The following is a 26,393-nucleotide window of genomic DNA, read 5'->3' as shown; positions in this document are numbered from 1 at the left end:
GCTGACGTCCCCAGCTCCTCCACCTCCCTCCCTCCCTCCCCCACAACAAGGGGAAGAGAGAAAAGTTACCGGGTCGCAGGATTAACAACTTAAAAATCATCTCTCCTCTCCCCCCTTTTTCCCCCCTCTTCGCCCCCCATATTCGCCCCACCACTTTGTCTCAAACGTTCTTTTTTTATATAACCCACTTATTCCAATTTCTCTTCGACAATAAATGTCCATGCCTCATCCGCCGTTTCAAAGTAGTGGTGTTTCCCTTGATGTGTGACCCACAGTCTTGCCGGCTGCAGCATTCCAAATTTGACCTTCCTTTTATGAAGCACCGCCTTGGCCCGATTAAAGCTCGCCCTCCTTCTCGCCACCTCCGCACTCCAATCCTGATATACGCGGATCACCGCGTTCTCCCACCTACTGCTCCGAGTTTTCTTTGCCCATCTGAGGACCATCTCTCTGTCCTTATATCGGAGAAATCTCACCACTATGGCTCGGGGAATTTCTCCAGCCCTCGGTCTTCGCGCCATAACTCGATAGGCTCCCTCCACCTCCAACGGACCCGTCGGGGCCTCCGATCCCACGAATGCAGCATCGTGCTCACATATGCCCCGACGTCCGCCCCCTCTGCACCCTCGGGAAGACCAAGAATCCTTAAATTCTTCCTCCTCGCATTATTCTCCAGCACCTCCAGCCTTTCCACACACCTTTTATGGTGTGCCTCGTGCATCTCTGTCTTCACCACCAGGCCCTGTATATCGTCCTCATTCCCGGCAGCCTTTGCCTTCACGACCCGAAGCTCCTGCTCCTGGGTCTTTTGCTCATCCTTTAGCCCTTCAATCGCCTGTAATATCGGGGCCAACAGCTCCTTCTTCATCTCCTTTTTAAGTTCTTCCACGTAGCGCTTCAAGAACTCGTGTTGTTCAGGGCCCCGTATTAAACTGCCACCTTCCGATGCCATCTTGGTTTTTGCTTGCCTTCCTTGCCGCTGCTCTAAAGGATCCACCGCAATCCGGCCACTTTCCTCTCCTTTTTCCATCCGTGTCCAGGGGGGATTCCCTTCTGGTTTACTGCACAGTGCTTTTAGCCGTTAAAATTGCCGTTGGGGCTCTTATTAAGAGCCCAAAAGTCCGTTCCACCGGGAGCTGCCGAAACGTGCGACTTAGCTGGTCATCGCCGCACCCGGAAGTCCTTTGTCTACCAATTTTAACTGACTGTCATGTTTCATGGATATTTTCTGAAGTTCAAACTCTCTCTCTTTATCTTTTTCCCTGATCTATATCTCCCTTTCTCTTTCTTTTTGTTCTGCTAGGGCTATTCTTTCTGTTTTCCTTTCTTCTCTCTCTTTTTCCTCTCTCTCTCTCTTTCTCTTTCTTTTCTCGCTCTCTCTCTTTCCTATTCAAGCTGCTTTAATTCTTTCCCATTTTCCATTTGTTTAATTTGTAACTGAATTTTTGCCATTTCCAATGACTCAAACTGTATCTCAGGCAACTTGAAATGCTTAGCCACTGCCATAATTACCTCAGCTTTTCGCATTTTGTCAGGTAATGTTAACTGCAATGTTTTTGCCAAATCTAACAGTCTGCTTTTAGTCTCTGTCCAGAAGGTACTGCGTGTGACCGTCTCCACCCCCAAAAACTTCCTCGCCTCTGAAAGAGCCATTGTCCACAACAGACTCGATACTTAAACTGAAATACCACACCTGAAAAGCAACCACAATATGCTCACCCCTCACTGTCTTTAAGTTCACTAAGCCAATCCAATAGACATACTTTTACCCCCCTCGAGCCCCCAATTTGTTATGGGCCAGGGTTTAGAGAACCCCAAAGTGTATCATGGAGTTCACCTGACCCACGACTTTTAATAGATTGTGGTATGGGGAGCACATGGCCCAATCTACAGTTGTGGTACAGCAGAAATGGAAAAGTATTTTTTAAAGCAAAACAATGTTTATTCTATGAACTCAAGTTAACCTTTTTAAAACACTGTGAACATCTTAGCAACCATTAATTCAAATACAACCTCCAAAGAATACAACACTAAATAATCCTTTAGGCTTTCCTTTTAACATCCATAAGACTTAAAACACCTTTTACCAGAAGCACATCAGGTTAAAGTCATTACTGTGTTTAGTTTTAAATCACCAGGATCGATTTATAGTCTTTAGATTACAGAGAGAGACTCTAATACACCTTCTGGCTGTGACTGCAGCTATCCAGCTCTGAAAACAAAACTAAAACACACGCTGCAGCAGACAGCCTAAAACGAAAGTAAAAACCTGGCAGACAGCCCAGCTCCACTTATTCTCTGACATCACTGCAGTAATAAACACCCATTTCTTTTTTTTTCTTTTTAAAAAATAAATTTAGAGTACCTAATTCATTTTTTCCAATTAAGGGGCAATTTAACGTGTTCAATCCACCTACCTTGCACATCTTTTGGTTGTGGGGGCGAAACCCACGCAAACACGGGGAGAATGTGCAAACTCCACACGGACAGTGACCCAGAGCCAGGATCGAACCTGGGACCTCGGCGCCGTGAGACTGCAGTGCTACCACTGCGCGACCGTGCTGTCCTAACACCCATTTCTTAAAGGTACTCTCACGACAGATACTTATATACGCACCCATTTATAAACACCCATTTCTTAAAGGTACTCTCACATCACACTTTGCAATTCTAAGTTGCCTGCAAATAAAGATATCCCACCAATTATGCCTCCTCCAGGGAATAAATAATTTTTACATGAACTAATTTCACCTCTACCGCTGAATTAAAATTGCATTTGAAGATGTCTAACTGGGAGCTTTATACAACCAACTCTGCAGGAGCTTTTTGCTAACTCTAACCAGAATCACAATCATTATTAACAAGAACCTACTTGTCAATGGAAATTATAACCAATTAAAATTAGAAATTGGCTTATAATTAAATGACATCTTCGAGAGGAATAGTTTTTAATTAATGTCCTGGCGTTTGCAGCTGTACATACCAGGGAACAGGCACACCTGACCCATAGTGAGGGCCTGAGAGCCTAGACGTGGGACCTGATGCCAAGAGGAACGTGCCAACTGCAAAGGGAGCAAAAATGCAGCATCGTTGTCGGGTGCATAATTTACACTTTACACCAGGTTTTCCAATAGCACTGACCTGAGACTGTCGGAGGCTAGTGCCACTCCATCAGTGTGGCCAACCTGTGGCTCAGGGGACATATGAGGCCCATCGTGGGTTATTGGGTGCAGCCCACGAGACATTTTGTTGACCATTGCTCACACGCAGGTTGCCACATTCTGCTGCTTTCATCCACTTCGTTTTTTTCCTACCGGTATGACTGAAGTGATTTGCATGTAAAGGGCAAGTGAAGTGAGGTATGTGTTGATTGCACACAACATTGACTGTGAGAGCCATGCACTCCCTCTGTATCCAAAGTTTAAATATTTATTTTGTTTTTACCATTTGAGTTGATAGTTCTATTAATATATAAATGATTAAGCATTTTCTATAATTCGTTATAAAATATGCATTGTGTATTAAATGTAATTAATCTTATTCATGAGGTCATGGTTAGTGAACAAGCCTGATTTCAATCTTGTGGCCCACACACTAGATTAGGTTGCCCATCACTGCATTGCATGGTACAAACCTCATTATTGTATTCCTTTGAGTTATTTTCTGGCTATGTCCTTACTTCCCCAAAAACTGGGTTGTTTCATCATTCCGCCTGATTTCAGCCTTACCTTGGACAAGTACTCTACCCATAACCTAGTAGAATTCTTCGGAAAATAAAATGTTAATTGCTTAAATGGACTCAGTTCTGCATTCATTCAAATACCAATGTAATTAAATTAAGAATGGTTAATGTATTTAGTTCTGAAATGTCCTCCTTCAGTGCGAGCTTTGGGCCAATTGTAGCATAACTGTGGGTTAAGTCTCACTTCAGAAATGTGAGCACGTAATCTGGACTGACGCGCCAGTGCAGTGCTGGGGTACTGCCGCACTGTCAGAAGTGTTATCTTTTGGATGCCTTATCTTCTCGCTCAGATTAGGAAAAGACTTAGTTCAAAGGCCACATTCAGACCAAGGCCCATATATCCGTCATGATGGAGAGGCTTTCTGTCATGGCAAAAATAGCAGAAAAGGCTGAAAATCCCGAGTCCCACCCCCAAACACTGCATTTGCTATTTTTGCAAGGGTGGGTCTGGAATCGGGCAAGGGTTCATGCATACGAGTTTTACAGAGGCAACTGGCTATTTAAGTCATCAGCTGTTTCCACTGAAGTGAGATTTTGGTAGTCCAGATGTATGAAAACTCACCTGCACAGATTAGACCAGGTAACAGCTGGTCTGAACTTGGCAGGTTAATTTTGATAGCCAGGTACCCTTTTGGAGAGTTAAGGTGCCCTTTTGAATATAGTCCCAGAAAACATTTGGGTGAGGTACCCTTTTGGATTGTTAAAAGTAAATATGGTTGTGTGTGAAAAGTGCATAAACTCGTTGGATCTAGCAAAGGTGTCAAAGAACTATCAAGCTGTTAATGAACTGTCAAAGCTTCCAAAGAGCTATCAAAATGCATTGGTAATGTCAAAGCTCTCAATGACTTTAAATTTAGAAAAAGGTCTACAACAAAATTCTGGAGCACAGAGGCCGGCCTTCCACTGAGCTTGCCTCTGCACCCAACAGTCTCTGCACCCGTGCAGGGGGTGACAGGCCTGGGACAAAAATCGGAACTGCAGGCGGTAATTTGTAAAGGTTGTGTTCACAGAGCTGGGAATACTCTGAGAATGAAAATCTGGGCCTAATTGTGAAAAGTTTTGATATTAGTAATGGAAATGATTGTGCTGGGAACAACTTTATTGTGTAATCAACAATTTTACTTTCTGTCAATGCTGGCACTTTTTTCTTCTCAAAAGTGATTTCAAGGTTTGTACCTTCTGTAAAGCAGAAGGCACAGAAGAGTGGGAGTGGGACGATCACTGTCAAGATCGACAACTTTTAAAAAGAGAATTAATTTTTCAGTGGCCAAGTCAAAGGCCTGCACAAGATTTCACATTTTCAGACTTTTAATGCAACAAACACACACATAGAGTAAACATTACTTAGGAGGCAACTGATGGTCTAAGCCAAATTAAACTCAAAATACTGTGGATGCTGGTGATCTGAAATAAAAATGGAAAATACTGGAAAGGTCAGCAGGTCTGGCACCATCAGTGGAGAGAGAATCAGAGTTAACATTTCGAGCCCAAATTGACTTCTTTGGCCCGGGATTCTCCCCTACCCGGCGGAGCGGGCCGTACCGGTGCCGAGGAGTGGCGTGAATCACTCTGGCGTTGGGCCGCTCGGAAGGTGCGGAATCCTCCGCACCTTCAGGGGCTAGGCCGGCACCGGCAGGGTTGGCCCCATGGCAGCCGGCGCCGAAGGGCTTTGTGCCAACCGGCGGCGAAGGGCCTCTGCCGGCCGGCGCGAGTTGGCGCATACGCAGGAGCGCCAGCGTGTGCTGGCCATCCCAGCACATGCACAGGGGGGTTCTTCTCCACGCGGCCATGGCGGACCGTTAACATCGTCCGGCGCGGAGGGAAAGAGTGCCCCCATGGCAATGGCCCGCCCACGGATCGGTGGGTCCCGATCGCGGGGCCAGGCTACCGTGCCCCACCCCCCCACCCTGAGGCCAGATCCCCCTGCGCCCCCACCCCCACCGAGGACTCCGCAGGCCGCCCGCAGAGCCAGGTCCCGCCGGTACGGGCCTGGTGTATTTTACACCGGCGGGATCCGCCAAAAACGGGCGGCCACTCGGCCCATCGCGGGCTGGAGAATCACCGGGGGGGGCGCTGCCAACGGCCGCCGACTAGCGCGGTGCGATTCTCGCCCCCGCCGAAAAACTACCGCCGGAGAATCCGGCAGCCAGCGGCGGGGCGGAATTCACGCCGCCCCGCGCCGATTCTCCGGCCCGGCGGGGGGGGGTCGGAGAACCCCGCCCTTGGAATCCTTTTTCTTTTAAATGTAGAATACCCAATTTTCTTTCCAATTAAGGGGCAATTTAGTGTTGCCAAACCAGCTAACCAGCACATCTTTGGATTGTGGGAGTGAAACCCTAGCAGACAGGGCGAGAATGTGCAAACTCCACATGGCCAGTGACCCAGGGCCGGGATTTGAACTTGGGTCCTCAGCGCCGTAGTCCCATAGCTAACCACTGCGCCAAGTGCCGCCCCGGAATCCTTTTTCTGCAGAAAAGGAATTCCTTATTAACTTCTTAATACGACTGAAAACTCCACTTCACATTTATGAATTATACAGTACTCTCAGCAGAAATGTAGGATGGTATTTAATGGAGGCGACAGGGGTCCTGCCCACCAGCTGGAGAATCAGCAAGAGTCTCATGCATCTTGCAAAATACCAACTAGGCCACAGAATTGACCCCGAACAGGCAGCCAATGAGCTTCCCAGCCTGCCCCTGGACCAGTTCCTCAGCGGTGAGAATGAACCAGGGAGCTGTCATGAGGTGGCTCCCTTCTATTTTCCCGGCCTTTGCAGCTTAAACCTCGCCATCATAGTGCGAGGAAATTTTAGTCCTTTGTATCCATCAGCAACTCAAAACAATTAGGAAAATGATGACTGAAGGTGAAGTAGTTTTATTCTCTTCTGATTAAGTTGGGTAATAAAGCTCTTATTTAATAAGTTTGCAATATAGCTGACAAAAGATTCTTCTGCTCGAACACAGTTCCTTGGTGATTATTCACCGAATCATGGCCAGGTTTTGGGATTTTTTTCTTTCAGATAGGGCAAGGAGTCTATCTCATTCAGAATGGGGATCAAAGCCTGTGTTGTTGGTCTTCATCTCATCCAAATGTGCTAACTGCTGCCCCACTTTACAAAAGATTACCCCGTTTAAAAAATCTTAAATCGACTGTAATCCTGTTGGGAATGATTTGTTGGTAATATTACGACACCCTGAGTCACCAGGTTTGTAAATGTAAACACCTTTTATTAATAACAAGTCCTCTAAAGAAATATGCAGCAAGTACAACTGGTTAACTATGATCTAATTCCTAATTTACTGCTTTAACTTGCCCCCACCCTTGACACACATACACACACACACACACACATACACACAAGACAGACAAACACAGAGGGGACGAAGGGGGTCAAACAAACATACGTAAAAGGGGAAAAGAGTCTTTGTTTCAGATGGTTGTTTCCTTACTCCTCTTCAAACTACTTTCAGTCCGAGGTTTCCCTGTAGTTTCAGAAATATATCACTTGTAGCCTTTCTGGAGAGAGAGAGAGAGAGAAAGAGAGAAAGGGTCCTGGTATTTGTTTGCAGACTGTAATGGGTTTCCTGTAGATTCGTTCATTCAGGTTCACTGTGGTTCCTGAAATACTGTATTCACAGCCTTTCTGCAGAAAACACAGAAGAGCGAGTAGGTCCTGGTCTTTGTATGTCTAGGACTCAAACTGAGCTCCGTCAAAACTATAAAAATCATTCCAATGGGACATGATCCAATCGCCACCTGCTACTGGGCAGAGTACAACCTTTTGGGCCAATTCATTGGCTCCTCAGCCAGTCAATCAAACGAAGTCCATCCCTATCTCTTTCTCTGGTGCCGAAAAGTCACAAGCTTTTGGGCGGGTTTCACCATTGCCCGACGCCGACTTTATAATCGGCGAACAGGTGGAAAATTTCTTCTGGCACACAAATTGGAGGCGGCGCCGGTTTCACTCCGGTTTTGTATCTTCGACCCTCCGAAATGGCGTCATCGTGTCGTGCGTTGGCGTGTCATCTGAAGGCCCTCCCCGATGCTCCGCTCCCAATGGACCGAGTTCCCAACCGCGCGGTTGACATGTGGTCTCAGCGGTGTGGAACCCGGCGTGGCGGGAGCCGTGCTGTTGGCCAGGGCGCTTCCGCGCGGGCTGGGGGGGACTGGTGGGGGGTGGTCAGGGGGACACTATCTGGCAGGTCGGGTCTGCGCACGGCCAGTGCCATCTTTTACGGATTGATGGCTGCAGGTCGTCGTGGTCGTGCATATGCGCGGTCAAGGACCCGTCCATTCTCCAGGCATTTATATCATGGGAGTCGGCAGTTTTACTCGCCGTGGCTGCTAGCCCCTCACCGGTCGCAGAATCGGTGAGGGGTCGGCGCCGATTTTTTTGTCGTAAAACGCCTCAGTTCCTGCGCTGGCGTCAACACTTAGTCTCAAAGACAGTGAATTCAGCCCCCTGTTTAGACGAGTGTAACTTCTATATTCTTCAGTCCTCTCTGCTGCCTGACTTAAAGATGCATGCCCATTAATCATGGATCAAATTGAAAACGGCAAAAGAAAAGTAAGAGGAAATAAGGGAGTAAACAGGATAGTCCCTGACAGTGACTATTCTGCAAAATGATGAATCTTTATATTTAAGAAATATATGGTGATCTTCACTGAAAACAAATAATTTTACATCTTTTCAGGTGTTAGTGCTGTTGCAACAACACTCTGAATGAAACCATGCATTATTTTGGATTAGAGATATTTAGGATGTTTAGGATATTAAAGGTTGCGAACCACTCTCCTAACTTGTCTGCCACTATCTTCATGTATTGTGATTAGAGATTGCTTTCATGCAGCAGGAACTTAAGATTCATGATATAAGTTTCCTGACCAACCTAGACCTGTCCATCTTCTCATGTGCTGAAGAGTTATAGAATCATAGAATCACAGAATTTACAGTGCAGAATGAGGCCATTCAGCCCATCGACTCTGCACCGGCCCTTGGAAAGAGCACCCTACCCAAGCCCCGCACCTCCACCCTACCCCTGTAACCCCGTAACCTAATAACCCCACCTAAACTTTTTGGACACTAAGGGCAATTTAGAATAGCCAATCCACCTAACCTGCCCACCTTTGGACTGTGGGAGGAAACCGGAGCACCCGGAGGAATTCCACGCAGACACGGGGGGAATGTGCAGACTGTGCACAGACAGTGACCCAAGCCGGGAATCGAACCTGGGAGCCTGGAGCTGTGAAGCAACATAGCTAACCACTATGTTACCGTGCCTCCATCTTGTCTTCATCTTCTTAAGGGGGGGGGGGGGGAAGAGATGAGGGGGATGGTTCTCTCGCCACAGGCACTTCGGCTGTTTTCTTTCTGTCGCAGAGAATGCCACCCGGATCTGAGTCAGCATTCCAAAATGGAGATGAGAACAGGTGCTGGAAGTTAGCAAATACATAAGTGAGGTTTTCTCATCTTTGCTGGTTTAGGCTGCGAGTGAAAGAACACTTCAAGGGCAAGAAATAGGGTGTGAAGAGTCTCATGTCTTCTCATGAACATTTCCCTGAATTAGTTAGTGCATGAGCTGAAACATGGGTAGCACAATGAGAACGAAAATTGAAAATGTGCTTTTAATACATTGATGTTCTCTTTTCACCTTGGCTAACCTGGTGAGGCCATTAAAATCTGCTCTCATTGAGTGACTGGCTTCATAGTCGCCTCAGAGGACATTCAGTACTGGGGCCAACTTCTTCCTCAGAGACTGTGCAGACACAATAGTGTTGTTTCCTTTTTCTTATTTCGAATATTTCTCATTGCAAGTAACAGGTCAACTGAAGCGTCTGACAATCTGGGGCCCCTGTCCTGCAAAGAAACAGCCATTTAAAAAGAAGGGGCAATGTAGCGTGGTCAATCCACCTACCCTGCATATCTTTGGGTTGAGGGGGTGAGACGCACGCAGACACGGGGAGAATGTGCAAACTCCACACGGACAGTGACCCAGGGCCGGGATCGAACCTGGGTCCTCGGCGCCGTGAGGCAGCAGTGCTAACCACTGCGCCACCGTGCCGTCCTGGAATCAGGCATTTATAGCAGTCATCCAACTTGCTGCTGAAATAAGATGGTCCTTTAAGTTGATGCTGCCAGTTACAGGCTAGAAAAAAAATCCATTTCCTTTTATTTCCATTGCAATTAATAAGAAGAAAATCTAGTGGTGGCTGCAAGGGGATGTGTTACTGTCTACATAGGGGTTCCTCTCTGTACCTCCCAAATAATCTTAAACATGGAAATCTACTGCATTGTTTCTATTGTATCATGCTTCCTGCATGTCCACCGTGAAAAGACGTATGCGTAAAGAATATTAATTTAACGGCTATTTCACATAGAAAGCTCATTGGAAATTTATACATCAATAATATAATGCACAAAGTGCATTCTCCCTCTGCGACCAAGTGTGGTTAAGAGGCATTGAAATGCAACATTACAAAATTAAGCTATGCACTCGGATGTTTGCTTCAGCAACTTTGCATAACTCAGCAAATTACTTCTGGGCTCGCTTCCAGCTTTGGGCCACAGATGAAGCAACACTCACTCATCTTATCACCATGCTGTTCTGCTGTTGTTCCTTATTGTAAGATGGGTCTCACATGAAGAGAGTCACTGTTCTGTCAGACTTCATTTTCATTACCTCCAGACCAGACAATTCTAACACACTCCTGGATGATCTCCCACATCCTATCCTCTGTAGACTTGAGATCATCCAAAGCTCCGCTGCCTGTGTCTTAACCTGCACCAAGTCCTGTCTGACCCTTAGCCCTGTGGCTCGATCGTTGACCTACATTGGCTCCTGATTGAGAAATGTCTTGATTTTAAATTTCTAATCCTTGCTTTCAAATCCTTCCGTGGCCTTGCCCCTCCCTATCTCAAATCCTCAGCCCCACAGCCTGCTGAGCTTTTTATATTTCCCTAATTCTGACCTCCTGACCTCGACCGATGGTGGCTGTGTGTTCTGTCACCCTCTCAACACCTCTATCTCTCTACTTCACTTTTCTCCTTTTAAGACACTCTTTAAAACCTACCTCTTTGACCAAGCCTAATCATCCAGCCTAATATCTCCTCACAGCGCCAGGGACCCGGGTTCGATTCTGTCCTTGGATGACTGTGTGGAGTTTGTACGTTCTCCCTGTGCCTGCGTGGGTTTCCTCTGGGTGCTCCGGTTTCCTCCCACAGTCCAAAGATGTGCAAGTTAGGTAGACTGGCCTTGTTAAAATTGCTCCTTGTGTCCAATAGGTGGGGTTGTTGAGATAGGTGGGAGAGTGAGCTTAGGTAGGATGCGCTTTCAGAGTGCAGACTCAATGGGCCAAATGGCCTCCTTGTGCACTGTAGGGATTCTATGTGACATAATTTGTTTCAGAACACTTCTGTGAAGTGCCTTGGAATGGTTAGTATGTTAAAGGTAATATAGAAGTATATGTTGTTGAGCAAAACCTTCAGTGCCATGTTGCTAAATGGGACACATTGCACCACTGGTTTTCCTTTGGATGTTTTTGCCACTTCATTGAGGGCCAGCTTTAAGAGTGAGCCATTGGCACTGGTGAAATTTATCAGAGAACATATACTTGCTGCTTCTGCTTCATGTGATGTGCAGCGACGTCAGCCGAGAGTGTGTGCGTTCACCACCTTGATTGTATGAGCACCACCCTCAATAAACCTCTATCGTGTTTTACAAGAATCCAGAGTCTGGGCACCTCCACAGCCTTTTTCGCTTTGCGGCAACAAAGAAATATAACAGGAAAATGGTGACGAAGATTGAGGCAGAACATTTGCTGAAAAAAGATTTTTGTCAACTAATTGTGAGACGGTATCGGGAACAATGGAAGGTTCTTGGGACCGGACACACAGACGCAAACAGACATAGGGTGACGCACTGCCTCTGGTGCGGAGGTTTAACAAATGTTTCGACAGCAACTGTGAATAAGGAGACCCACTGTCGGGAATTACTTGCTTGTGTTGAAGTGAGTGGGGTCTGGGTTGCAGGGACCACACACGTGGCAAAGCTAAATGGGCTGAGGGGAACAGAGATTTCAAAGTCTGCCAACTCTAGCCATGATTGAATGGCGGAGCAGACTCGATGGGCCAAGTGGCCTAATTCTGATCCTATGTCTTATGTCTAACTCTGCATGAGCCACTACTCAGGGTCGAACTACAGTCAAGCAAGATGGAAAAGAGTTCCTAGTTGCTGGTAAAAGGGATCGTTTGTGCCATGCTTTCTATTAAAAATTGGAGGGAGGAAATGTAGACCCTAGGAGCTGGGATCCAAAAATGGTGGGAAAAATGGGTGCTTGGATACATTTGATGGGGATTATGAGACCTGGAATTCAAATGAGGAAAGATTCCAATTGTTTCTAATAGCAAATCAGACCTACATTTGCATCATTTCTCAGCTCAGTTGGGCATAAAACAATTATGCTGCTACAGAGTCTAGTTCACCCTGCAAAAACAGGAAAAAAGTCCTATATTGAATCGATGAAAGTCTTAGAGAGACATTTCTCTCCTAAACTGCTATTGATCGAAGGTTTTCAGTTCCACTGCCGGAGTCGGGAAAGCATTTTACAGTTCATTGCGTCTTTGAGAGGATTAGTTAAATATTGTGAATTTGGTACACTTGATGATACTCTTCATGGCAGGCTGGTTTGTGGATTCCACAGAGAAGCTATTCAGAGGAAGCTGCTTATTGTAAGTGATTTAACTCTACAAGCTGCTGTAGAAGTTGCCTCATCTATGAAGCTTGCTATGAGAGAAGCTTCACAGATAGGGACTGAAGCGAAGATCCACAAAATGGATACCTCAAGGCTGCAAAGATGCAACCATGCTGCTGTCGCACACGGGTTGGACACTCAGCAGGGGAATGCTGGAGTAAACAAATACATTCAAGAACTGTGGCAAGAAGGGCCATACTGCTAAATCATGTTGAGCTCAGAAACCTCTCCGACACCAGGAAGGTGCAAGAAGAATAATACCAGCAAACAATCTAGTCATGTCTTAGTGGATGAAACTCAAGATCACTCAATAGACAGCACAACCAAGCAACTACAACAGTGAAAGCTAGGTGCTTTGTCAATGCAGGGCGATAAACAGTGGTTTTGGGTACATCCAAAGCTTGACGGTCAGAGGAACATAGGAATTAGCAGCAAAAGTAGACAATTCAGCCCCTCGAGCCTGCTTCGCCATTCAATCAGATCATGTCTGATTTGTTCCTGGTTTCAAATCCAGCTCCCTACCTGTTCCCCATATCCCTTTAACCTGTATTTTTATCAGAAATATATCTATCTCCTTCTTGAAACTGTTTAATTCCATCGCACTATGGGGCAGCGAGTTCCACCAATTCACCACCCTCTACGAGAAGTAGTTCCACCTCATCTCAGTTTTAAATGTACCGCCTCTCAACCTATACCTGTGACCTCTCATTCTAGATTGCCCTATGAGGGGGAACATTTGGGCTATGTTTACTTTATCAATCCCTTTTAGTATTTGATATACCTCGATAAGATCCCTTTTCATTCTTCCAAACTTTAAAAAAATATATTTTATTCCAAACTTAAACATGAACAACAAAACCACATTACAACAAAACAGAATTAACAGTTTGTACATTTTTCCCTTTTTAATCCTTCTCCTCCCCATCCCGCCCCCACCCACCCCCGTGATGAACAGCTCCTCAGAAATTGTCATGAACAGCTTCCACCATTCCGCGAAGCCCTCTTCCGACCCCCTTAAGGCAAACTTAGGCCGGGAGTCTCCAAAAACACGGCTAAGTGCTGACGCCGGCGTAAACAGCGGAGTGTTTCACGCAGGCGTCAATGGGCCTCTTGGCCCAGTGATTCTGTAGCGCACAGGAGGCGGCACGGCGCCGGAGTGCTCCACACTGCTCCAGCTGCCGTACGCAGCCCTGCACTACCGGCCACGGGTCCGTGCATGTGCGTGGCGTCCGGCTGCGGGTTCGCACATGCGTGCAGCGGTCGCTTCCGCCCCGGCGCCGCGCAACATGGCAGAGCCACACAGCGGGCCGACTTGCCCTTCATAAGTTTATAAGATATAGGAGCAGAATTAGGCCATCTGGCCCATCGAGTCTGCCCCGCCATTCGATCATGGCTGATCTCATCCTGGCCTTAACTCAACCGTCTTGCCCATTCTCCATAATCCTTAAACCCATTCCCAATTAAAAATCCTCCTTACATTTGTTCACTGCCCAGCATCCACTGCACTTTGGGTTAGCGAATTCCACAGATTCACAACCCTTTGGGAGAAGTAATTTGTCTCCAACTCTGTTTTAAATTTGCTACCTCTTATCCTAAGACTATGACCTCTCATTCTCGAAAGCCCCACAAGAGGAAGGATCCGCTCCACGTCTACTTTATCCATACTTTTTTTCATCTTGTATCCCTCAATTTGTTGCAACAACACTTCCTTACCTTTATACTCAATTCCTTTAGCTATAAATGCCAACATTCCATTCGCTTTCTTTATTATCTGCTGTACCTGCATGCTAGTTTTCTGTGACTCATGAACAAGGACACCCAGATCCCTCTGCATCGGAGCACCCCGAAGTCTCTCCCCTTTTAGATAATTAGTTGCCTTCGCATTTTTACAATCAAAATGCATGACCTCACACTTATCCACGTTAAACTCCATCTGCCGCATTTGACCCACTCTCCTAACCTGTCTATACCATTTGTAAGGTCCTTATTTCCTTATTGCAACTTACTGTCCAACCTATTTTTGTGTTGCAAAACCATGCTGACAATGGTGGATTGAGCTTTGTCTTTCCAAGTGTTCAGTTATTTCCTCCTTAATGATTTATTCCAGCAACTTCCCCACCACAGAGGTCAAGCCAACTGGTCTATAGTTTCCTACTTTTTGCCTCTCTCCCTTTTTGAATAGGGGTGTCATGAAATTATAATGGAAGTGGATATGGGCCCAGCAGCATCGCTAATACCTAAGACAATTTATCATCAATAGCTGAGACATCTGCCTTTAAAACCATCAAATGTGACCCTCAGGACTTACACTGAAGAGATCGTACCATTAAAAAGATGCACTATGCTGAAGGTAGAAGCTAATGGGCAGACTGCGAAGTTCCCTCTTCACATTGATTGATTGATTGATTGATATTTATTGTCACATGTACCGAAGTACAGTGAAAAGTATTTTTCTGCGACCAAGGGAACGTACACACGACGTACATAGTAGACAAAAGAATTATCGACAGAGTACATTGACAGTGGTGCATCAACAAATAGTGATTGGTTACAGTGCGGAACAAGGCCAAACAAGAGCATCATAGGGCGTCGTGCACAGTGTACTTACAGGGAACACATCAGTCCGAGGGTGAGTCATTGAAGAGTCAAGTAGCTGTGGGGAAGAAGCTGTTCCTGTGTCGGGATGTGCGGGTCATCAGACTTCTGCATCTTCTGCCTGATGGAAGGGTCTGGAAGAGGGCAAAGCCAGGGTGTGAGGGGTCTCTGACAATGCTGTCTATCTTTCTGAGGCAGCGTGAGGTGTATGCAGAATCAATGGGAGGATAGCAAGCTTGTGTGATGCGTTGGGCTGAGTTCACCACACTCTGCAGTTTCTTGCGATCTTGGGCCGAGCAGTTGCCATATCAAGCGGTAATGCAGCTGGATAGGCTGTTCATGGAAACGTTCCTGCTCGATTTAGGGCAGCACGGTAGCATTGTGGATAGCACAATTGCTTCACAGCTCCAGGGTCTCAGGTTCGATTCTGGCTTGGGTCACTGTCTGTGCGGAGTCTGCACATCCTCCCCGTGTGTGCGTGGGATTCCTCCGGGTGCTCCGGTTTCCTCCCACAGTCCAAATGATGTGCAGGTTAGGTGGATTGGCCATGATAAATTGCCCTTAGTGTCCAAAATTGCCCTTAGTGTTGGGTGGGGTTACTGGGTTATGGGGACAAGGGGAGGTGTTGCCCTTGGGTAGGGTGCTCTTTCCAAGAGCCGGTGCAGACTCGATGGGCTGAATGGCCTCCTTCTGCACTGTAAATTCTATGATAATTTGACAGTGCATGGTAGCTAAGATTAGGCTTAACTGGGAAACAGACAATCAATTATTGGCTTCAAAGAGCAACTTGCAACAATTTATGACGAAGTGGGAGAAAGTGTTCAAAGATTTGAAGGAGTTTGAGGACTACTTAAAAGGGAACTGTATACACCTTATCAAGTCAGCTCCATATCCTCCAGCAACAAATGGATTGGATGAACATTCCAATAAAGCATTATAATAAAACATCGAAAGACCAGAGGACATTATCAAGAAGAGTAAACAAATTCCTAATATCTTATCGAAACACTGTACAATGCTACCATGCAAAGTTCACCAGCAACGCTGTTGTTCAAGAGGAAGCTATGAACACAGTTTGATTTGCTAATTCCACCTGATACTTCAGAAATTGTCAAACAACAACAACAGCACAAATTGCTTGGAGGGAGAAAATCTCTAATAAATGCGAATTCAACCAAAGAGAGAGAGCTAGGAGCTCCACCAGCAACGCAAAATGGACACCAGCTTTTACCCTAGCAAAGACAGAGATCCAATGTCATATACAGTACAATTTTGCTGCACAAATTGAGTTTGAAGAAACTTCTCAAGAGGTTCATCCTTTGGAAAATCTAGAGAGCTACACTTTGGAACAGAGACCAGAGACAGTGGCAAATTCAGATTCTGTTGCTGAGGACTTTTCAATACATATAGTGACAGATACTGAAATAACTACTCAAGAAGTACCATCTACAGAAAGGAATGAGGACACAGAACCACAGAGAATGTCTTATTTAATTGTATATATGTATAGAAATAATACATAAGGGGATCTGGGGTGTGATCTAACCAAAATAAAACAGAGTTGCAACGCAACCACCAGAGCCCCCCAATGCCCAACTCACTTCAGGCCCCCGCACCCCACCTCATACAGGCAGGGCACCCCTCGGCCCAATACCTGGTGTGGGCACAATGCCAGCTTGGCACCATGGCACCATGGAAGTGCCCTACCAACCTGGCAGTGCCATCTGGACCCCTGGCAGTGCCAGCTGGCACTGAGCCAGAACCCCCAGGGTGGGTCGGTGACACTGCCAGGGTGCAAGGCTGTCAGTCCCAAGATGCCTGGATGATAGAAGCAGTGCCACGGTGCCACACTGCCTGGTCGCTGACAGCCCGAGGACCTCTGGTCATGTGGGAGACCACCCCAGATACTGTTCTGTCTGTTCTCTGTTTGTGAGGACCAGTACTGGATGGCACAAAGCTGGATACTCCTCAGCGAGGCTGGTAGATGTCGGGTGGCCGATCGATAAGGCGAAGGCAGAGGTAAGCCAGCTTCTAAGCCAACTTCACTCTGCAAGACTGGATTTCCCCCCCCACATTGGGGGTGGGATCCAGATCATGACATCTCGCGAGTTCAGGTTAGACCTCGCGAAGCGTAATGGCTATCGGGAAGTCAGAGGGAGGCTTGTCCCGGGATCTACCAGCCGCTTCGCATCATTCACGTGCAATGCAGCCGGTAGATCATGCCCCCATTGTATAAATGTCAATTGTTGTCTTTGCACCATGATGGGGGAGGGGTCTGAAATTACAAAACGAGCACGTAAATGCATTCCGATCATCCTTGCTGAAATTTTCAGCATACTTTTGACCTTTATTTTTGTCAAAGCGTTCATATACATCTTCTGTAAGCTCTTCACCTTTTGGACGCAATCCACCAGTCGTGTTGCGCTCTCGCTTGAGCGTGGTGTGGTCGGTGAATACCAGGAGAGACGTCCTGTTGGTTTCCCGGCAGCCTTCATGCCTCGTGTGATCTACCCAAGTCCTTGAGGTGTCGGAATCAGAAGCACCACCAAAAGGGGCAGGACCAAATGGCACGCTGAAGTCAGTTTAAAACTGACGTCGGCGAGCTTACCCGGGGTCTACTGCCCTTCCGGGATCTACCAACCTCTCCAGCGAAGCAGCAGCCTGACGCTGTTCAGCATTGGTCCACACAAAATTGGACCAGGCGGAACGGCACCCAGAGGGGTCTCCCAGGCTTTCGGATGTCCCTGGGTGGTGAGGATCAGTGCAGTGCCCTCCCTCAGAATGCGGGCAACTTGTAACTGCCCAGCAGGCAGCTTGGCACTGCTACCCTGGCCCTACCAAAGTGCCTGGTAGGCACTGCCAAGCTGTCAGTACTGCCTGGGTGCCAAGGTGGCAGTGCAAGGGTGCCCAAGTGCCAGGGTCGGATTCCCAAGGCTCAGGGGCCGAGGGGAGCCATGCCCATGAAAGGAGGGTGGAGGGGGGTATGAAGGGTGGGGGGGGTGTACAGGGTAGGTAGGTAGGGGCCTCTGAGAGGTTGGTGGGGGTGACGGATGGGTGCCCTGGGAAGTGGGGCCTGTAAGGGGGCATGGAAGAGCCTGAAGAGGGGGGACTCCTTGGGGGGGGGGGAGGTGGGGGGGCAGGGGGGGGGGGGGATTTGGGGTAGTGCCCATTTGTGTGTGAGATGACATTGTCCATGGGTGGGGTGTGTGGGGGACCCACAAGCTCACTTAGAGATCGGCAGCCTTTCAAATTGGCAGCCTGATTTTGGAGCTCAGCTCCCTAGTGCTGAAAAAAATCCAAGGGCGGACTGTCTGTTTGGTCTCAAGTTTATGTTGGCTACAACGGAACCACTTTTCCGGAAAAATTTTGAGTATTATCTTTGAGGGTTTCAAGGAGATATATCATAGCTTCTCTTGGTAAATAGCGAAATCCCTGCATTTTCACCGTCCATCCAGAAAAGGAATGACCCAGTAATAGCTGGTGGCACCACAGATGGCAAGTACGTTCAATGACAGTTTGTCATCTGACGGTGACTCTCTTGTATCACGTTGATACTCTACCCGCTATTCAATTATTCACGTTATGCATTTGTTTCTTGCTTTCTCCAACACGCACATTCAATGTGTCCCTTTCTACCACAATTCTTGCATTTTGCATCTTTACTCCAGCAATCAGTTGCTGTGTGCCCAGTTTTTGCCCAGTGATGACAATTTAGAACCTTTGTCTGTGTCCGCTGACATTTCATGGATTTTAATGCTCAAGCTTCCTTAGCTGCTAGCTCCATAGAAACTGCGACTTCTAAAGCCTTCTTTAGGTCTAAGTTTTTCCCAGTTGGTAGCCTTTTTTGGATAGCTTTGCTTCTTACCCCACACCCAAGTCTGTCATTCAAGACATCACCAAATTCACAGAATTCAGCCAATTTCTTTAAAGTAGCTTCGAATTGTGTGATTGATTCACCATGTTGTTGGTTACCTTCATGAAACCTGAATCCCTCGAGGATGACCAAGGGTTTTGTTGAGAAATGGCTGTGCAATATCTCTGTAATCTCATCATAAGTTTTCAAGCTTGGATTTTCTGGTTGCACCACACTTCCCACGGGGTTGAAAGTCTCCCCCCCCCCCCCCCCCCCCCCCCCCCCCCCAATATGCTCAGGAAAGTCGGAACTACTATGTCCGCCAAACCTGTCCACCTGGACAAAGTATTTGAATCTTTCAATGTATGACAGTGCTCAGTGCGTTCATCATATCATCCCATGCTGCAAGAAACTCCGACCATTTTTACTATGGTGAGGCTTGCATAAGAACAATGTACCACAATGGTTTTAGCAACACCTCACTTCTTTTTTCCCCCTTTCAAACAAGGTAACTCTGAGCTCAGCTTGCTCCTTTCCGAGTTTTGTAAAGGGTGTTGTAAAACTCCCCGAGCTCTCAATTCATTGTTGCAGGTTATTTATTACTTTACTTGCTTCTCACAATAGAGGGAGCACTGTTCCATAACTTTCCAGGCAGAGCATGTGGCAAGCTTCATTTGATGCTGCTTTCATCTGAATCTTTGTTTAAATTTCAGTTCCTCCGATGGTTGTTGCTATTATTCAGCACCCCTCCGTTGTCAGCTTTGGTGTAGCGATGCTTTTGCCTTCTTAATTCTTTTTGGATGGCTGCAGTATGGATCAATTATTTTTCCCACTCCACCGGATTTCTGCAGTTCTTATTCGGGTGTTTGCAGCATGGATCAACCACCTTATCGCCAGTTTTTTTCCTATTTTTAAAGGGTGGCATGGTGGCCAAGTGGTTAGCACTGCTGCCTCACAGCTCCAGGATCCCAGGTTCAATTCTGGCCTCGGGTGACTGTCTGTGTGGAGCTTGCACTTTCTCCCCATGTTTGCATGGGTTTCGTCCGGGTGCTCCCGTTTCCTCCCACAGCCCAAAGATGTGCAGGTTAGGTGGATTGGCCATGCTAAATTGCCCCTTAAGTGTCCAAAAGGTTAGGTCGGGTTACTGGGTTACGAGGAGAGGGTGGAAGCTTGGACTTAAGTAGGGTGCTCTTTCCAGGGCCGGTGCAGACATGATGGGCCAAATTGCTTCCTTCTGCACTGTTAATTCTATGATAATAGGCTTGCTGACCACCAAGGTCCAAATAAAAAAGAGCCTTATTGCAAAGGTATTTACTCAACAGTGAAGATGGACTAACTGTTAGCCCACCCAAACTGCCAATGAAATCACCCTGTGATCAAACTCTGAAAGTGACCTTGCTTCAACTGAGGAAAAACATGAATACATAACAGATTTTACTGGCAGAAATATTGTTATTAGGAATTTGGCTATCTGTCCGCTCCTGAATTTGTCTCAAATTAACCGTTGTTAAATTCATGGACTTTCCGAGCTTCTTTAATATCACATTGAAAAGAGGTAACTGAATGTTTTTCTGTTAAATGCTCAGGATATATTCACATTATAAGCGCCACCTTGGCTTTGATACCTTTGGCTTACACCCATAAATTCAGCATTGGTTGTACTGATCCTAAACTTGGAGTGAGAATATTTCATTGAACAATTTACACATTGGTTGCACAGATGCATGTTTACTCGAGAACACAATAACAGTTCTTTAGTGGTTTAAAAGCATGACACAGAGAAATAGAATATATGCTAAAACTGCACTTTTAAACCTCTCCAAAATTGTGTCCCCAACAGCTGATGTTGGCCTTCAGTTGCACAGCAGTTGGTCTTGGTTCAATCAGCAGCCTTCAATCACATTGTTTCATTTGCTTCACATTGTTTCATTAGACTTGGTCATAATGTCAGGATGTGAAACTAATAGAAAAACTGCAAAATGGAAATCCTGTCCCTCAGTGTTGGAGGTTTTCTCCTGGTCAATTGAGCAAGAGGTGGTGTTGGCATTTGCAAACCATCTCTGTGACTGACTTCACTGCGTCTTGTGCGTAACATGGAAAAAATTGCAAGAAAGCGAGGAAAAGGCAAAAAAACACTCAATTTAAAAGAAAACCTCAGCAATGATTGCACAAATATGACAGATTCTCATCTTGAGCAATAATATTCAATACAGATATCCACGAATGGAAAATCACCCAATTCAGAATAGATTCCTTGTATTAAGTATAATAGCCTTGTAACGTTGGGCCCAATCTAACCAAGTGGGAACAGAGTCCCATAGCAAGCGTGATTAGCCACAGTGCCAAGAAACACAACACTATCTAACACGACTCTGGTCCTGATCTTCTTTTTAAAATTAAAAAAAAATACATTTAAGGTACCCAATTCTTTTTTTTTCCAATTAAGGGGCAATTATTTAGTGTGACCAATCCACCTACCCTGCACACCTTTGGGTTGTGGAGTTGAAACCCACGCAGACATGGGGAGAAGGTGCAAACTCCACACGGACAGTGACCTGGGGCCGGGATCGAACCCGGTTCATTGGTGCCGTGAGTCAGCAGTGCTAACCACTGCACCACTGTGCCGATCTCTTGATCCCCTGTGATGTGAGCCCCGAACCTCCCCAAAACCCCAACTCACAGATAAGGGGGTTCTCTGGCCCCTCTGCACAACACCTCATGTGCATATGGCACCCTCGGGCAAGATCAATGTCAGGAAAAAAAGACAGCTTGGCACCTTGGCAGTGCCAGCCTAGTACTCTGGCAGTGCCTCTTCCAGAAGGCAGTGCCACCTGGGCACCTTGACAGTGCCAGGTTGGCACCTAGGTGGCACTGCCAGGTTGGCACCAGCAGTGCCAGGATGCCACCCTGTCCAGAGAGCAAGCACCTGAGGGCCGCTGATCTCCTGGGCGACCGCCCACTAGTGCTGTTCCACCTGGTGCCCACTTATGGTACCAGTACCGAACGGCGCTCGCCTAGTTCACCAAGGCAAAGGGGATAAGACAGCAATGCCTCGGTTACCTCAGGGAACTGCTTATTAGAGTGAGACTAGCTGTCTCACTCTAATATGCAGATTCGCCAAAAAGTGATTCCGCACACAATGGGCAGCATTCACATCGCAAAGTCTTGTGAAATCGTGTTAGATCTTGCGAGGCACAGCGAGCCAGGTAGATCCCAGGAGTGGGGTCTCTTGACATTTACTGGCCCTGTTGCACCACGGTACGCTGACTTTCAGGTGCAACTTGGCCGGTAGATCGCGTCCGTTGTGTTTGTAAAACCAAACATGGTTGAGCTACTTAAATGAAGAAAAATTCTAGGTGTTTTAATTATTTAAGTGAACTGACTCATGATATTGCCAGACTTCCTACGCAGGCTGATCATGCATTGCAAAGGACTGTAGACCATATTGGGGAATTGATGTTGAGAGACTCCAGGCCAGGTTAAATCATAATGCGAGCTGAGTTCCTGCTTTAAAGGGAAAAAAAAATCAGTGTAATAGAAAGGAAAGAGAATAAAATTGTATGTGGAACAAATCTGCATTTGTCAGATTTGCTGTATGTGAACAAAGTGTTGAATCACGTTAATGATTTACATTTGTTAAAATGACTAACTTGTGTTTTTAACAGCACTCGTTGAGGAGCATTAAAATTGAAGTCCTGAGCTAGAAATTTGTTTAGTCTGTTTTTGGGGGCAGAATTTACGCACTTTAAGCTACAGCTTGGCTGCAATTGAGCCCTGAACCTCAGGCCTCGTCGGCATATTCCCTCCAACCTGCAGCTGCTAATTAGATGACCAGAGGCAATTTGTCAGTTTGAAGAAGACCAATTTGACCGAATTGTCACACTGGCATGTAGGCCCTCAGGTAGTCAGCCCTTGAATTGGAGATCAGAAGAATAGTAAGTTCAGGCCAACAGCAGCCTGCGGTGATAATGTGGAGCCAGGGAGAGAATCTGCTCCACGTGAAGCTAAGTTCAAAAATAAACTACTTATGCAGTTGATGAGGGCCTCCAGCAAAGTTACTTAACGATTGTTTTAGGTAGCCGTAAGAGGTGCCTGAATATTCCCTGGACCAATATGGTGGCAGACCTTTCAGGTAATCTTGTTCTGTACGTGGAAAATGCATACAGCAAGTTCCAGATTCTTCCCCATGAAATCTGTAGAACAAGTGGAGTCAGGACTTTGTTTCATTTAGCATGTTTTTGTTATTTTCCATAAACCATGCTGATGTAAAGTTTGAGACAACCAGAAGTCCAGAACTTGGTTGGGTTTAATTTTTATTTTTGGTTTGGATTTGCACTAAGCTCTCATGCGTCATATTCACACTCTAATGTTTGGGGTGGAGGGTGGGTTTTGAGGAAAATAAGCTGGGATATCTGAAATATAGGGTATGAAACTTGTAAATAATTTGCTTATAACGTCCCATTTTCACAATGCTCTACGCTATGTTGACTCCCACTTCAGGCTTGTCAAAATCGCTGGGGCTCATTGAAGGCTTTGGTGGACGAGGACAGGGAGGATTGCCTTCTACACTCACTACAGAAGAAGAAAGCGAAGCTGCAGGAGCATATGAAAAATATGGATACAATACATATCTGAGTAACAGGATTTCACTGGATCGATCCATCCCGGACTATCGACCAAATAAGTAAGTGACAACATCGACAAGCATGTACAACATGCATGAATATAAATATCATCATCAGGTCACCTCCACCCCCGCCCCCCTCCCCCCACACCCCAGTGCCCCCCGCCACCTCGCACTCCCACCTTCTTTGGATAATAGACAGTAAAGTAGAGACTAAAAGGTGAGGAAATTAGAAAAAATCTTGGAGAAACATAAAGGACTAAAATGCAACAAATATGTGTGGCCTGGTGGCCTACACTCCAAGGTTCTATAGCGATAGCTGCAGAATTGGTGGACGTGCTGGCTGCAATTCTCCAGACTTAATTTGATTCGGGACACAGTTCCAGCTGATTGGAAGTTGACAAACGTTACTCTGCTTAGTAAGACTGGAGAGAGAAAGACAAACTACAGGCTAGTGAACCTAACATCCGTTGTTGGGAAAAGGCTGGAATCTATTACTGAGGGAGTATTAACAATACACTTGGAAAACACATAGTGTGGTTAGAACAAGCCAATATAGTTTCATTGAAGGGGAAATTTGTTCAACAAATTTATTCACTTCCTTGAAGGATGTAACTTGTAGAACAAGAACAAAGAACAAAGAAAATTACAGCACAGGAACAGGCCCTTCGGCCCTCCCAGCCTGCGCCGATCCAGATCCTTTATCTAAAGCTGTCTTCTATTTTCCAAGGATCTACTTCCCTCTGTTCCCCGCCCGTTCATATATCTGTCTAGATGCATCTTAAATGATGCTATCATGGCCGCCTCTACCACCTCCGCTGGCAAGGCGTTCCAGGCACCCACCACCATCTGCGTAAAAATCTTTCCACGCACATCTCCCTTAAACTTTCCCCCTCTCACCTTGAAATCGTGACCCCTTGTCATTGACATCCCCACTCTTGGAAAAAGCTTGTTGCTATCCACCCTGTCCATACCTCTCATAATTTTGTAGACCTCAATCAGGTCCCACCTCAACCTCCGTCTTTCCAACGAAAACAATCCGAATCTACTCAACCTTTCTTCATAGCCAGCACCCTCCATATCAGGCAACATCCTGGTGAACCTCCTCTGCACCCTCTCTAAAGCATCCACATCCTTCTGGTAATGTGGCGACCAGAACTGCACGCAGTATTCCAAATGTGGCCAAACCAAAGTCCTATACAACTGTAACATGACCTGCCGACTCTTGTACTCAATACCCCGTCCGATGAAGGCAAGCATGCTGTATGCCTTCTTGACCACTCTATCGACCTGCGTTGCCACCTTCAGGGTACAATGGACCTGAACTTCCAGATCTCCCTGTACATCAATTTTCCCCAGGACTCTTCCATTGACCGTATAGTCCTTGAATTCTTGAATTCGATCTTCCAAAATGCATCACCTCGCATTTGCCTGGATTGAACTCCATCTGCCATTTCTCTGCCCAACTCTCCAATCTATCTATCTTTTGCTGTATTCTCTGACAGTCCTCCTCGCCATCTGCAACTCCACCAATCTTAGTGTCATCTGCAAACTTGCTAATCAGACCACCTATACCTTCGTCCAGATCATTTATGCATATCACAAACAACAGTAGTCCGAGCACGGATCCCTGTGGAACACCACTAGTCACCTTTCCCCATTTTGAGACACTCCCTTCCATCACTACTCTCTGTCTCCTGTTGCTCAGCCAGTTCTTTATCCATCTAGCTAGTACACCCTGAACCCCATACGACTTCACTTTTTCCATCAACCTGCCATGGGAAACTTTATCAAACGCCTTACTGAAGTCCATGTATGTGACATCTACAGTCCTTCCCTCATCAATTAACTTTGTCACTTCCTCAAAGAATTCTATTAGGTTTGTAAGACACGACCTTCCCTGCACAAAACCATGCTGCCTATCACTGATAAGTCTATTTTCTTCCAAATGTGAATAGATCCTATCCCTCAGTATCTTCTCCAACAGTTTGCCTACCACTGACGTCAAGCTCACAGGTCTATAATTAACTGGATTATCCCTGCTCCCCTTCTTAAACAAAGGGACAACATTAGCAATTCTCCAGTCCTCCGGGACCTCACCCGTGCTCAGGGATGCTGCAAAGATACCTGTTAAGGCCCCAGCTATTTTGTCCCTCGCTTCCCTCAGTAACCTGGGATAGATCCCATCCGGACCTGGGGACTTTTCCACCTTAATGCCTTTTAGAATACCCCAAACTTCCCCCTTCCTTATGCCGACTTGACCTAGTGTATTTAAACATCCATCCCTAGCCTCAACATCTGTCATGTCCCTCTCCTTGGTGAATACCGATGCAAAGTAATCATTAAGAATCTCACCCATTTCCTCTGACTCCACGCATAAATTCCCTCTTTTGTCTTTGAGTGGGCCAATCCTTTCTCTAGTTACCCTCTTGCTCCTTATATACGAATAAAAGGCTTTGGGATTTTCCTTCTCCCTGTTAGCCCTTCATGACCCCTTTTAGCCCTCTTTATTGCGCGTTTGAGATTTGTCCTAATTTCGAGATATTCCTCTAAAGCTTCATCAGTTTTAAGTCGCCTAGATCTTATGTATGCTTCCTTTTTCATCTTAGCTAGTCTCACAATTCCACCCATCATCCATGGTTCCCTAATCTTGCCATTTCTATCCCTCATTTTCACAGGGACATGTCTAAATCAACCTTTCTTTAAAAGACTCCCACATTTCAAATGTGGATTTACCATTAAACAGCTGCTCCCAACCCACATTCCCTAGCTCCTGACGAATGTTGTTATACTTGGCCTTTCCCCAATTTAGCACTCTTCCTTTAGGA

General features: G+C 46.3%; 1 protein-coding gene across 2 annotated transcripts in view; it reads left to right on the top strand.

Annotated features, from left to right (window-relative positions):
• The window catches only part of galnt17 (polypeptide N-acetylgalactosaminyltransferase 17), a 512,955-nt gene that overhangs the window by 64,222 nt on the left and 422,340 nt on the right, over positions 1-26,393 (top strand). Inside the window, exons 1-2 of one of the 2 annotated variants that reach the window (XM_072469452.1) lie at positions 22,698-23,073; positions 23,442-23,625. In XM_072469452.1, the coding sequence (XP_072325553.1) occupies positions 23,055-23,073; positions 23,442-23,625 (203 nt within the window). In that variant the 5' untranslated portion in view covers positions 22,698-23,054. Of the gene's footprint in view, positions 1-22,697; positions 23,074-23,441; positions 23,626-26,393 lie in introns of those variants that run through there. The other variant, XM_072469451.1, reaches the window with a different exon arrangement.

Source organism: Scyliorhinus torazame, chromosome 12 (assembly GCF_047496885.1).
Source record: "Scyliorhinus torazame isolate Kashiwa2021f chromosome 12, sScyTor2.1, whole genome shotgun sequence".
Taxonomy (NCBI): domain Eukaryota; kingdom Metazoa; phylum Chordata; class Chondrichthyes; order Carcharhiniformes; family Scyliorhinidae; genus Scyliorhinus; species Scyliorhinus torazame.
The sequence above is the reverse complement of the archived record's forward strand: the minus strand, read 5'-3'. Positions and strand labels throughout refer to the sequence as shown.